The 11784-nt window shown below is 38.5% G+C and overlaps 1 protein-coding gene across 1 annotated transcript; it reads left to right on the forward strand.

The window, feature by feature from the left end:
- The first annotated feature begins 6424 nt into the window (after positions 1 to 6424).
- On the forward strand, positions 6425 to 11564 carry LOC131019369 (uncharacterized). The gene is made up of 10 exons (XM_057947903.1): positions 6425 to 6609; positions 6723 to 6833; positions 6915 to 6980; positions 7159 to 7329; positions 7430 to 7543; positions 8773 to 8844; positions 9493 to 9576; positions 9718 to 9818; positions 10103 to 10187; positions 10988 to 11564. The coding sequence occupies exons 1-10, from the start codon at positions 6529 to 6531 to the stop codon at positions 11372 to 11374; spliced, it is 1272 nt and encodes a 423-aa protein (XP_057803886.1). The 5' UTR covers positions 6425 to 6528; the 3' UTR covers positions 11375 to 11564.
- The last annotated feature ends 220 nt before the right edge of the window (positions 11565 to 11784 follow it).

The raw sequence follows: 11784 nt of genomic DNA on the forward strand, positions 1-11784 counted from the left end.
GAAACACCACTATCAAAAATGACATAAGATCCATCTATTCAAAATTTTGGAACATGATAAGGAACTCTCTAAAACTAAAAACTATGTCTTTAAGACTTAAAGACAAGTCTTCAATTGCAACAACTGCGACTCTAGTCACGTTGCCTACGAAGACAATCATCTCATCACTTCTCAGCTTCCTTGTCAGCTTATAAAAAGTCATGCAAGGTGTAACAATCATTATCAGTTTCTCTCGTTATCCACTACTCACAACTGAGTAGAAAATGAGCTGATATGTCTCAGTTACTATAGCAAGTGAAGTACCTTAACCGTTTGGCTTGAGTATTGAAAGAAAAAAAAAATCTCCAATACTCATTCTTATCACACCACTACTCCCACTATTTCCCTTGTCTTTCTTGCCCCTTGGACCCTTCTTCTTCCTGTCGTTCGACGAAGAAGATGGCTCTCCTTTGGCAATAACAAGTGCTTGCACATCTCTTTCCCACAACTTCCTTAGCCGTAACTAGGGCATTCAAAAGAAGTATTATCTTTCTTGCTCATAACAGCATTGAGGCGGAAGTTCTTAATTAAAAGACTTGGGAAGAGAGTTCAGGATAATATCGACTTTTGCCTCACGGTCGATACTCCCACTGAGCAAGTCAAATCCGTCAAAATTTGCATGACATGCTCGTGCACTGAGTTGTGCTCACTCATAAAAATAACAAGATTACTCTCATAAAATTTAAATGAGCAGCTCAGTCCAACTCTCCGAACACTTTCTTGGGATTCAGCATGATGCTAATAGCATCGTCCATGCCCTGATGTTGAAGCTACAAGGTTTGTGACATTATACTCATAATATAGCATATAGCCACACTATTCGTCTTATGCCACCTTTTATGTAATTCATTTTTCTCATCAGTTCACTATTGTTCGAACCATAAGAACGTGGAGTAGTAAGCAACACAAAAAATGTGTTAGTTTGTGATAAAAATAAAAATCCAAAAACTGCGTTTCCATTTTATATATGTGGACCGGTTAAAAGACTTTGTGCAAGAATAAAGAAAACAGGAGACATAGACATATTTGAAAGTAACGAACATAAAGCACATAATTCGTAACAATAATATTGTAACCTTTTGATAAAACAATATTAATGAAACCTCCAACGGCTCAAAGAATTCCATGTGCAAGCCACGTGGGGTGGACAGTTACACACGAACTCCTCAACCAGACTATTCACCTAGTCATTTAATTTCCATGTCAACTTAACCTTTTGACAAAAGAAATTAATAGTTGGCACCTTGACTAGACCATATCATCATCAAGAAGGGACTCCGTGGGGGAGTTGTACATTGTACTTGATATGATATCTAAGCAATGACCACATTTTAACCTTGAAAATTAAATTCTCGAAATTGACATACTCACTCGGACCATGCCGCTTTCAATTTAATTTTCTTGGTTATCTTATTTAATTCCATTCTCCAAAGTACTTGTGAAAATTACACAAGTAAGCCACGTGGGGTGGACCGTTACTGCATAACTCCCACTACTTTAATGGTTTAAATATTTTTATAGAAACCTCTTCTGACAAACTTATGAGAAACAAATACGAAGTAAGCCACGTGGGGTGGACCGTTACTCATATTGCTAAACACTTTGTCTAGAGACCGCATGTGGAGGTCTACATAATTTTAAGAATAAAAATTAATAAGAAATAACCACAATTTAACTTTGAAATTAAATTCTCGAATTTGACATACTCACTCGGACCATGCCGCATTCAATTTAATTTCTTAGTTATCTTATTTAATTCCATCCTCTAAAGTACTTGTGAAAATTACACAAGTAAGCCACGTGGGGTGGACCGTTACTGCATAACTCCCACTACTTTAATGCTTTAAATATTTTTATAGAAACCTCTTCTGACAAACTTATGAGAAATAAATACGAAGTAAGCCACGTGGGGTGGACCGTTACTCATATTGCTAAACACTTTGTCTAGAGACCGCTTGTGGCAATCTAAATAATTTTTAATCATCCATAAAATTATCAACAGCTTAGTCTTTTTAATTCAAAAGGCTTGATCATGCTCAACACATAATCCTAAACATGCTCATCTAGAACGCAACATGTAAAACATGCTTAAGAAAACGATAAACCTAGCATGCTTGTCTAAGCGCAGTTAATAAACACATATTAACAAGCAGAGACAAAAATAGCATGCAAAGAGCATAAAGATTAACACCACGACATGCAAAGAACATAATTAAAACAATAAAGTTCTTCGTGACCCATTCGTGGAACCCCATATTTCTAATCTATTACAAAGAACAGAAAAGAAATAAAATAAAACTAAAAAACGTAAACTCGGCCCGAAACGCTTCAAACAGGCTCATCTTTGAAAAATAGGGTTTGGGCCCCCTAGGGTTTCTTGAAACCCGCGCCCACCTAGGGTTTGGAGTTCCCTAGGCGCCGCCGCCACCACGCCATGACAGCAGCCGAGCGGACTCGGCAGCAGCAGCCCGGTGCGACAGCAGCATCCTGGCGCGGCAGCAACAGCCCGGCACGGAAACCGCCTGGCTCAGCAGCAGCCTCCCTGGCGCGAGCAGCAGTAGCACAGCAGTAGGGTTCAGCAGCCTCGGCGGAACCGGCGCGAAGACAGCAGCATCGGCCGTGTGACGCCTGCCGGGCGCGCAGCGCACAAATCGCGCACACGCTGCCCTCGGCGCGCACAGCCCCTGCTCGCCGATGTCCTCCCTCGCCTGACCAGCTGCCTCCTCGCGCAGCATCCAGCACCGAGAGCAACGGCCGTGCGGCGCCTGACTAGGCATGCTGCGCACGGCGCGCAAGCGCCCGTGCGCGCGCAGCCCCATATGCCCCGGTCCCGTACGCAGCCTCCGGCTCTCCAACCTCCGTTCCTTCGATGTTGATTCGTCGTCGTCTTCGTCTCGTTTTACAATTTTACAGATAACAAAGGAAAAACAAATACAATTTCAAATCCTAATCTAACCACGGATTTTCTCGTGGTGAAAAACGATTACAACGTCAAAACGACGTGTCCCACGAATCAATAAACCATGAAGAACAACAGCAGTAAAACCAACGCACATTATTAATCGTACATAAATTAATAATAGAGCCAAGAAATTAATCCTGGGCTCTGATACCAATTGAAGGAATATTAAACTGAATTAATACTCGATTTGCCCCGAAGATCGTTTCTTGGAATATTATTAATTTATCATACAACGATTAATCCCTAACATGCTCCTATGAATTTAACAACTGCACGTTGGAGTTAGAAAAAACCTGAAGAATTCCTACGAATTCGTCAATCCGTCGCTGAACAGGTCAGCTAACTTCAACGCTCTGTTTGACCCTTCAAACGACCTCCAATTGTATTTTGTGCAGAAATACGACTTCTTCGTCTTCGAAAGAGCTTTCCGTGGCCATCTGTTTCACCTCAATCGGACTTCTGTAGAGGAAGTTATGGCTGTACTTCGGAGACTGCCAGAACTTGATTTCCTTCGAAAATCTGACTCCAGCTCAGATCTTCTGAACTGTATCCCGCTCAGCTTTCACCGTTGGATGGACAACGTTCTATGAAAGTCCCAAGAGAGAATGCTCCACACGATTTCCTGCGCCCCACACAGCTCTCAAAACCCTAATTTTATCAGTGTATTTTCCTGAGAGGTGACAGTTGTATTTATAATAAAATAAATACTTGTAGGCACAGAATTAGTGTAGGAGGCGTTTTTCTCTTCTTCTAGGGCTAGGAGACTTTGGGCCAGTCCAGGGACCAGATACAAGGAATAAAGATGGGCCTTAAATAAATTAATTTATCTATGGTCAGCCCATACCATAATTAATTTATAAATATCAGTTCATTCCACTAGAGAACCAATATTGACTTACCCCTTTATTGCCAGTGATGAGTCGGGGCTTGTATTTAGACTTATTAAATCCTCGTATTTAAAATCTCCGACATCCATTAATTAATTATAGCTCTGACAGCCTTAATTAATTAATCTCTTTTGTAATCCTTAAGCAGTACCACTCAAACCTTATTATTGCGCCTGAACTTAATCAACCTGCAGGGTTTAGCGCAATAAACATTATTGAGCTCCTTAAGGGGATGTCATTATCCTATATCGGATACGAGTACTAATACAGATAATCAGATATCATATATTAACCGCTATCACCCAAGATACAGAGTACTCAAGTTACTATATAACTCTCGCTCATAGTAAGTCAAAGTGATAAACGAATCAACATATATATCTGACATCTTATTAGTATTAAGATCTTATAAGTCACCGAGATCTCTAATTCTTCACTTAAGTCAGATAGAAGAATATATCTCACTGTGGTCCTATCAATACGTATGACGTGCCAGTATAGATAAGTAGTCAAGACAAACTACTTCCATCTATACCGCAGCCTAAACCAATAACTTGTCCTAGAGTTATTTCGGCTGTGATTATATTATATCTCTTAAGGTTATTCCAATTATATGGTCTTCTGTGATCTACAACACACCATATAATCTACTTATATAGAGATAAAGAACATACATATGCAATCATGAACACAATCAGATAGGAGATTAGATAGTGAACTTAGGAAACATTGTATACAAGCATAAAACGTTCTTGCTTTCAGTATACAAATCCAACACTCTCTTCTCTCCCTCTCCGGCTCTCCCTCTCCCTCTCGTCCCCGCCGCCGCTCCACAGTCGCCGGCCACCGCCTCCGCCTCCGCCACACAGCGAACCACCACCACCGCGACGCACAGCGGTAGCGGATCTGTGGAGGCGGTGGTGGATTTTGACGATCTCTCTCTCTCTAGGGTTTCGTTTGGTCCTCTTCCTCTCTAAGAGATCGTTTCTTTTTCACCGAAGAATTTTCCAGCGTCCGAGGAGGATTGAAGAATTTCCAGCGTTCGACAAATGTGTTCAAAGCTGTAAATAGGCACATCATTGAAGAATTTCGATCTACTTTTCCTTCACAATTTTTGTCGAGATTTTTGTTTTTAGCTTGATGAATGAGAAATAGATGTGAAAAAATAGAGGAAATTTATTTCACTGATGTATAGTCGATTGATGGTAGATTGAGTTGTTGTATTTTGGTGTTGTACACCAATTTGATTGAGCTGTATAATTATTTTTTTAATGTTCTTAAATTCACAACAAAATTTATGAATTCACAATTTAATGTTCTTGAATTCACGACCACATTTATGAATTCACAACTAGATTTAAGAATTCACAACCAGGTTGATGAATTCACAACTTAATGTTCTTGAATTCACAACTAGCTCGATGAATTCACAACTTAATATTATTGAATTTACAACCAAATCTATAAATTCACAATCAAAATAAATTACAGTTTTAATTGTGAATTCAAACTTTAAAAACTCAAATTCACAACTACTTGAATTAACAACCAAAATAAATTCTAGTTGTGAATTAAATTCAGGTTGTGAATTCGACTGATTGTGAATTCACAACCAACATAAATCTGGTTGTGAATTAAATTTTGGTTGTGAATTCGTTTGTTGTGAATTCACAACCAAAAAATTCTAGTTGTGAATTAATTTTTGGCTGTGAATTCGACTGGTTGTGAATTAAATTTTGGCTGTGAATTCGACTAGTTGTGAATTCACAAACAAAAAATTATGGTTGTGAATTCGACTGTTTGTGAATTCTCAATTCACAACCAGTGTGAATTGCGGAATTTTTTAAAGGGGTGATGTAAAGTGGCCATTTTTTTAATTTTTAATGTGGGAGGGTATTTTGGTAACAGTGGTCATTTTTTAATATTTTTATCTTAGTGGACAATTTTTAATTTTACAATATGAAAGTGGCCATTTTAAAAAACCACTCAAAAAATAATCATAAACAATATTTTTTATCTTAATATATTTCCGTGAAGATGGTTTGCGATCTGGAATGGGCTTCATTATAAGGGATTATCAAGGAAGGATTATTTTCTGCGGGCTGCCAGACCATTGGGTACACGAAGAGGTAATAATGGGCGAACTCCACGCCATTATGCTTGCGGTCGGAACTTGCTTGGAAAACGACACGGGCCCAGTTGTGGTTTACACTGATTCGCTTCTTGCGGTGCATGTTTTGTCGGATAAGAATCAAGGTACGGATTCTCTATGTGATGAATTATGGGAAGCTTTTGTTCAAGCTCGCCATCATGTCGTTTTGGACTTTTTTCATATGCGGCGTGAGGCTAACCGTGCAGCTCACGAGCTTGCTCGGCATTCTCTTGCTTTTTCTGATGCAATGATCTGAAAGGCCGATTTCTCCGATTGGCTTCTAGATATTGTTACTTCCGATTTTTCGTAATTTAGTGGAACCCTTTTTCGTTTTAAAACAACAACAACAATAATAATAAAATAATAATAATAATAATAGAAAAAGAAAAAGAGAAGTTCCTAAATTACACACTGGTTTGCGAGGGTTTTGCAGCAGCGCACATCTCTCTCTCATTCTCGGACGCGTAGGTCACACACACACACACATAATGGCCAGCACGGTGGTGGCCGAGAAGACAGAGGAAGAGCTTCGGAAAGAGATCGATGAACTCCGCCGCCAACAGCGGGAGGTACATCTTTGTATTTACATAAACGACTGTATCGATATATCTGCTCATGAAAACCTTACAACTTCTGCTTGCCCAATCTTCGCGCAAAAACCTAATTTTTCCCGGCGCCACAGATTACGGAGCGCCTACGAGATCCCAGGGGTATTCGCCGCGGTGGCTTATCGGGCGCCGGACCACGCAATTTCGCCGTCAATGGCAGCCGTCAACGTGGCTTTGTTCGACCTGTAAATTTCTCTATCTATATGTCGCTGTCCATCGTTAGTTGCCTCACGCTTTTCTTAATCCGCTAATTATTCATTGTTTAGGCTGAGAGGAATGATGCTGACGACCAGCCTCCAGCAAAAAGGCGACTCTCTTCAGCTGTGGTGAAGGTGAAAATCCTCTAAAATTCCAAAATAAAATGAGTCAATTTTCTGAATTGGGGTGAACGACAATTAGCTTGAAATAGAAACATATTTTTCAATCATTCCTTACTCTTGTACACGATATTATTAAAGCTCTAGAGTATAATTTCTAGCTTAAGTTGTGTATTTTATAATTCAATTAAAGGTTGAGGATGGAGAGATAACCGAGGGAGGTCCTGAAGCTGCGACAGATGTGGAAGAGAAAGAAGTAGCATTTGATACAAGAGAGGCTGTAAATACCAATGGAAGCCAGGGTGAGAGAAAGCCGTCTAATAATTGGTCTCAGAGGGATGGTAATCAGCGGTCGGCTAAAATGGTAAAGTCTGGAACTGCTTTTTTGTTTGAATTTGTGGAATAAACTAGTCTTCTGTCGAGTTAATTTCCAAGTTGCTCACTTGTTGTGTGTGATTATTTAGGACTTTGAAATCCCTCCTGCTGAACACGTGCCAAGGGTATTGCCTAAGGATGAGGACCCTACTGTGGTCAGCAGGAATAAGAGGATGCTTGGCCAGCTTCTTGGCACGTTAGAGGTATTGTATTTCCATTTCTTTCTTCTGTAACATTTCATTTTATGTTTACTTGAAGTGTTGCACGTGCCCTGTGTTTTACATGCTCATAGCCTCTACCCTTCTCTGGTTATGTTACTTCGCAGTTTTTATATAGTCCAAAGCTTTTTATTTGGTTGGAATCTAACAATAGTTTCAAGGCAATGTCTTTTCTCATAGCATGATTATAGATGACTTTGGGTGTGTCTCAGACTATTAGTGTCTTTCAGCTCTGAGAAGAGGTCTGGAGTGTTTATTAGTCCAGAGTTTCATATTTGTTTTGAATCTAACGATAGTTTTGAGGCAATGTCTTTTTTCATAGCATGATTACAGCTAACTTTGGTTGTGTCTCAGGTTATGTCACATACTATTACTGTCTTTTAGTACTGAGAAGAGGCAAATTTCCTTGTTTGCTACTTGATGTCCAATTACCATTGCACGACGAGATATTCTGTAAATGAAATACTCCCTCCGTCCATGAAATAAACTCCACTTCATGCTGGCCATGGAAACTAAGAAAGCTGATAAAGGTGTTGTGAGTGAGATAAAAGGATAGTGGACAAAAGTGATAAAGGTGTTGTGAGTGAGATAAAAGGATAGTGGACAAAAGTGATAAAGGTGTTGTGAGGTGGGTCCATTAGTGGTAAAGGGTAGTAAATATTGGAGATAAGTGAGGACATAATTGTACAAAAAACAAAGTAGGAGTTTATTTTATGGACAAATTTTTAAGGGTACTTAGGAGTTTATTTTGTGGACGGAGGGAGTACTAACGACCCTCATCCAGAGAAATTCGATAAGGCCCTGGAGTCTCTGGTGAAGGATCTGCCACCTAATGGTGCTACTAATTGGATTATCTTGAGTATAAAATATCAATCTTCTATGATTTTGTACCTTCTTGATACATAAATGTGACATAGTCATGAGGACAGTGGTGTCAAATTCGGCTAATTTTAACTAATAGCTAGTGAAAAAAACTAGTGTTAAAATTTAGAAAACCATTTGAACTTCTTACCTCTGGAACTTGGGTTTGTTAAATATGCTGGAATAATGTTGGTCTACAAGTGAGTTAGGCACAGTTTGCTTGCTGCTTCTTTTACTAGTGAACAGGCGTTGCCACTTATCTTTCAAAAACTGAGTTTATAATTATAACATTGCGTGCTAGCTTAACTAATACCTGAATTTCTGTGATATTCTATTGTTTGATGCACATCCAGAGGTTCAGGAAAGAGGACGTGCAACTATCGGGCACGGAGGCATATATGAGGAGATCTGATTCTCTGAAAAGGGTGAGATTGATGTTATGTTTTGCCTTTGCCTTCTAGTTTATCTCCATCTTTATGTGAATTATTGTAAGATTACAAGGTTGCTTGCTTAGATTGAAAATTTTATCATATAAGGTTGCAATGAAGTTTACAAGATTGCTAGCTTAGATTGAAAATTTTATCATATAATTAACGTGGTGACAAGACACTAATGATCCTGTAAGTTATAGGCACCACTTTGGACTTGGATTTATTTTTTATTGCCATCTGGGATTGTCTTTTCAGAACTGATGTTGACTAATTTTCTGAGGACACTATCAAACAAATGTAGCAACAAAATTTACATGGGAAAAGAAAAGGATTATGAAAGGTGCTAACCTACTAACCCTTTTTAGTAGGTTGTGTCTTATGTGTATTGGAGAATGTCAGATAATTAAAAAATAAAGAAAGAAGTGTATGGTACCTTGCAAATATTTATTTCACCTCTAGAGCTACAAACAGATTGAATCTTCTAAACTAAGGTGTTTTTCTCTTTTCTTCATTCAGTATTCTTGTTGAGAACTGCATGAAACTTCAACATAAGATGCAGATGCTTGTATTGGAAACCAAATGTAACTGAACTGTACAGATGTTCTTCCGCATGAATTTAACTCAATTCATATTCTTTTGTAGGCTGAGCAACGGGCACGTGAAGAAAGTGAAAAACTAAGGCTACAAGAGCGTGAACAGATTGCAGAAAAGCGGAAGAGAGATCTGGTACGTATCTCTAACATATTACTTAGACCATTTGTTGCAGGCTTGCTGCCACTGTTTACGTACTGTTATGTTGTCTGCTGAACTGCTGCATGAGTTCAACTTCTGATAATTATTATTTAATACTCTTCCCTGTTCTATCAGACCCTCAGAGCACGTATAGCTGCAAAGGCAGAGGAAAAGAATATGGAACTGCTGTTTCTTCGGTGGAGTGAGCACCACAAAAAACTTGGAAATTTCATAAGGTATATTATTTCTGAATGGATCTATGTTTGCTTATTGTGCTTTAAGAATCATATAATCCTAACTGCTTTACTGTCACTTTGGTGCAGGTTATTTCTATTTTTGGTCCAAAAGTGTCCATATTCACAATTTTATTGACTTCAAGATAAGTGTTCGTTTATGTGCAGAAAGTTGAAGCAGCTTAATGACCCATGTTTCTGTTTTGGATTTGGGTTCATCCCATGTATTTCATTTTAATATGTTCCTGACATTTCTCATTCATTTCTTGTGCCTTTGAATCTTTCAGGACTAAGGCTGAACCTCCGATCTATTACTCGTTTGCAAAACCTCTGGATGAAGATGCATCTTCGGCTGAGCAGCAGAAAGAAAAAGTAAGTTCATCCCACCAAGCATGAGGCTAAACTAGAATCATGTTTAACTGAAAAATGCAGCTCTTTCCCTGTTTTCAAATAAGATTTAGAGGGTGTTTGTCGAAGCTTATTTTAAGAGATTATAACTCCTGCATAACTTGTTTTTCAATGCCTATGTCTAATTTTAAAGATAAAGTGAGTGTTTGGATGATTAAGCATACAAGTTTTAGTAATGTCAAAGTTGTAATTACAATAACTATAAAGTAGGATTTTCTATAATAAGATCTTTTTCTATAAGGGCACTTCTAAAAGAGGTTATAAGCCTCCTAATATCTTACTCCCTCCGTCCACAAAAAGTGTAGTGTGGTTTGGAGGGCACGGGTTGTGAGATGTGTATAAAATAGAGAAAGAGACTAATCAAAATTGAGTGAAGAAAGGGACCCACCAAAATTGATGTGTGAAATAGTTGGTTTCTTTGTAAATATTGAGTGTGAATGAGGTTTAAAATATAAAGGGTTTCCAGAAAAGGAAAGACTATAATTTTCGTGGATGAACGAAAGTGGTAATAAGACTAATTTTTGTGGACGGATGGAGTATTTTGGTAGCAAGTAAAATGTTTCTTTTAAATGTTTGCCAAACACTTTTAGGGTGCTTATAAGCACTAAAATATCTTATACACTGTTTTTAAAAGCATAAAAGCTTACTCAAACATTCTATTACTTTTATGTAAAAGTGTCTACAAACTTTCGTTGGCGGATAATATGTGGCCAAGTTTATGAAAAATTCATACAAACTATTCCTCATACCATATCTTGTCTCAGATGTTTCAAGAGTGGAAATATGCTAGGAGAGAGGAACTGTCGCAATATCAGAAACAGATTTTGGAGCAGTATGTTGCAAATGTGGACAAGGAACTGGAAAGGTGGCAAAACGGGAGGAAAGGTAGAAGACCAAATAACGCTATGGCAAACTTACAGGAGACAATGGACAAAGAGCTAGAGACCCATCAACTCGAGCATGGTCCCAAGACTAGAAAGATACCTGATCAAAGTAACAACGAAGATGAAGATGATGTGGAAGACATAAATGTTGCAGAGGATGACATGATGGATGATGTGCTGGGTGTCGATGATAATGGGCGAAGGGTTGATGAAACAGAGAAACCAGAAACAGGTAATAGTCCACCCGAGGACAAGAAGGACGAGTAGGTATGTCCGCAAAATTTTCTCCGAGCTTTGATTATGTGTCGATATTTTGCCTCTGGTGATTAGGTCAGTTATAATCTGCTGCTTAGGATCCAGGTTGTTTGTCTGAGGCCACTATGCTATGAAACTTTGATTAAAGGCTAGTTGTACGGAATTTCTAGATTTCATTATCTGTATTAGAGTTTTCTGTCAATGGCATTGGTTGTTTGCAACAGGACTGCGTGATTATCGTTGTATTGATTTCAAATAACTAGTTTGTTTGTGACATGACGAAGATGCATCATAGAAGTTTAGCATTCAACAGGGGGCGAAAACTTTACTACCCACTTTTTATGAAAGCGGGTATAAAAATTACACACTTTTGAAAATTGCTACATCCCCATCTATTTTTCTTTTTAAATATTTTTTAATTG

Source organism: Salvia miltiorrhiza, chromosome 4 (genome assembly GCF_028751815.1).
Source record: "Salvia miltiorrhiza cultivar Shanhuang (shh) chromosome 4, IMPLAD_Smil_shh, whole genome shotgun sequence".
NCBI classification, from domain to species: Eukaryota; Viridiplantae; Streptophyta; class Magnoliopsida; order Lamiales; family Lamiaceae; genus Salvia; species Salvia miltiorrhiza.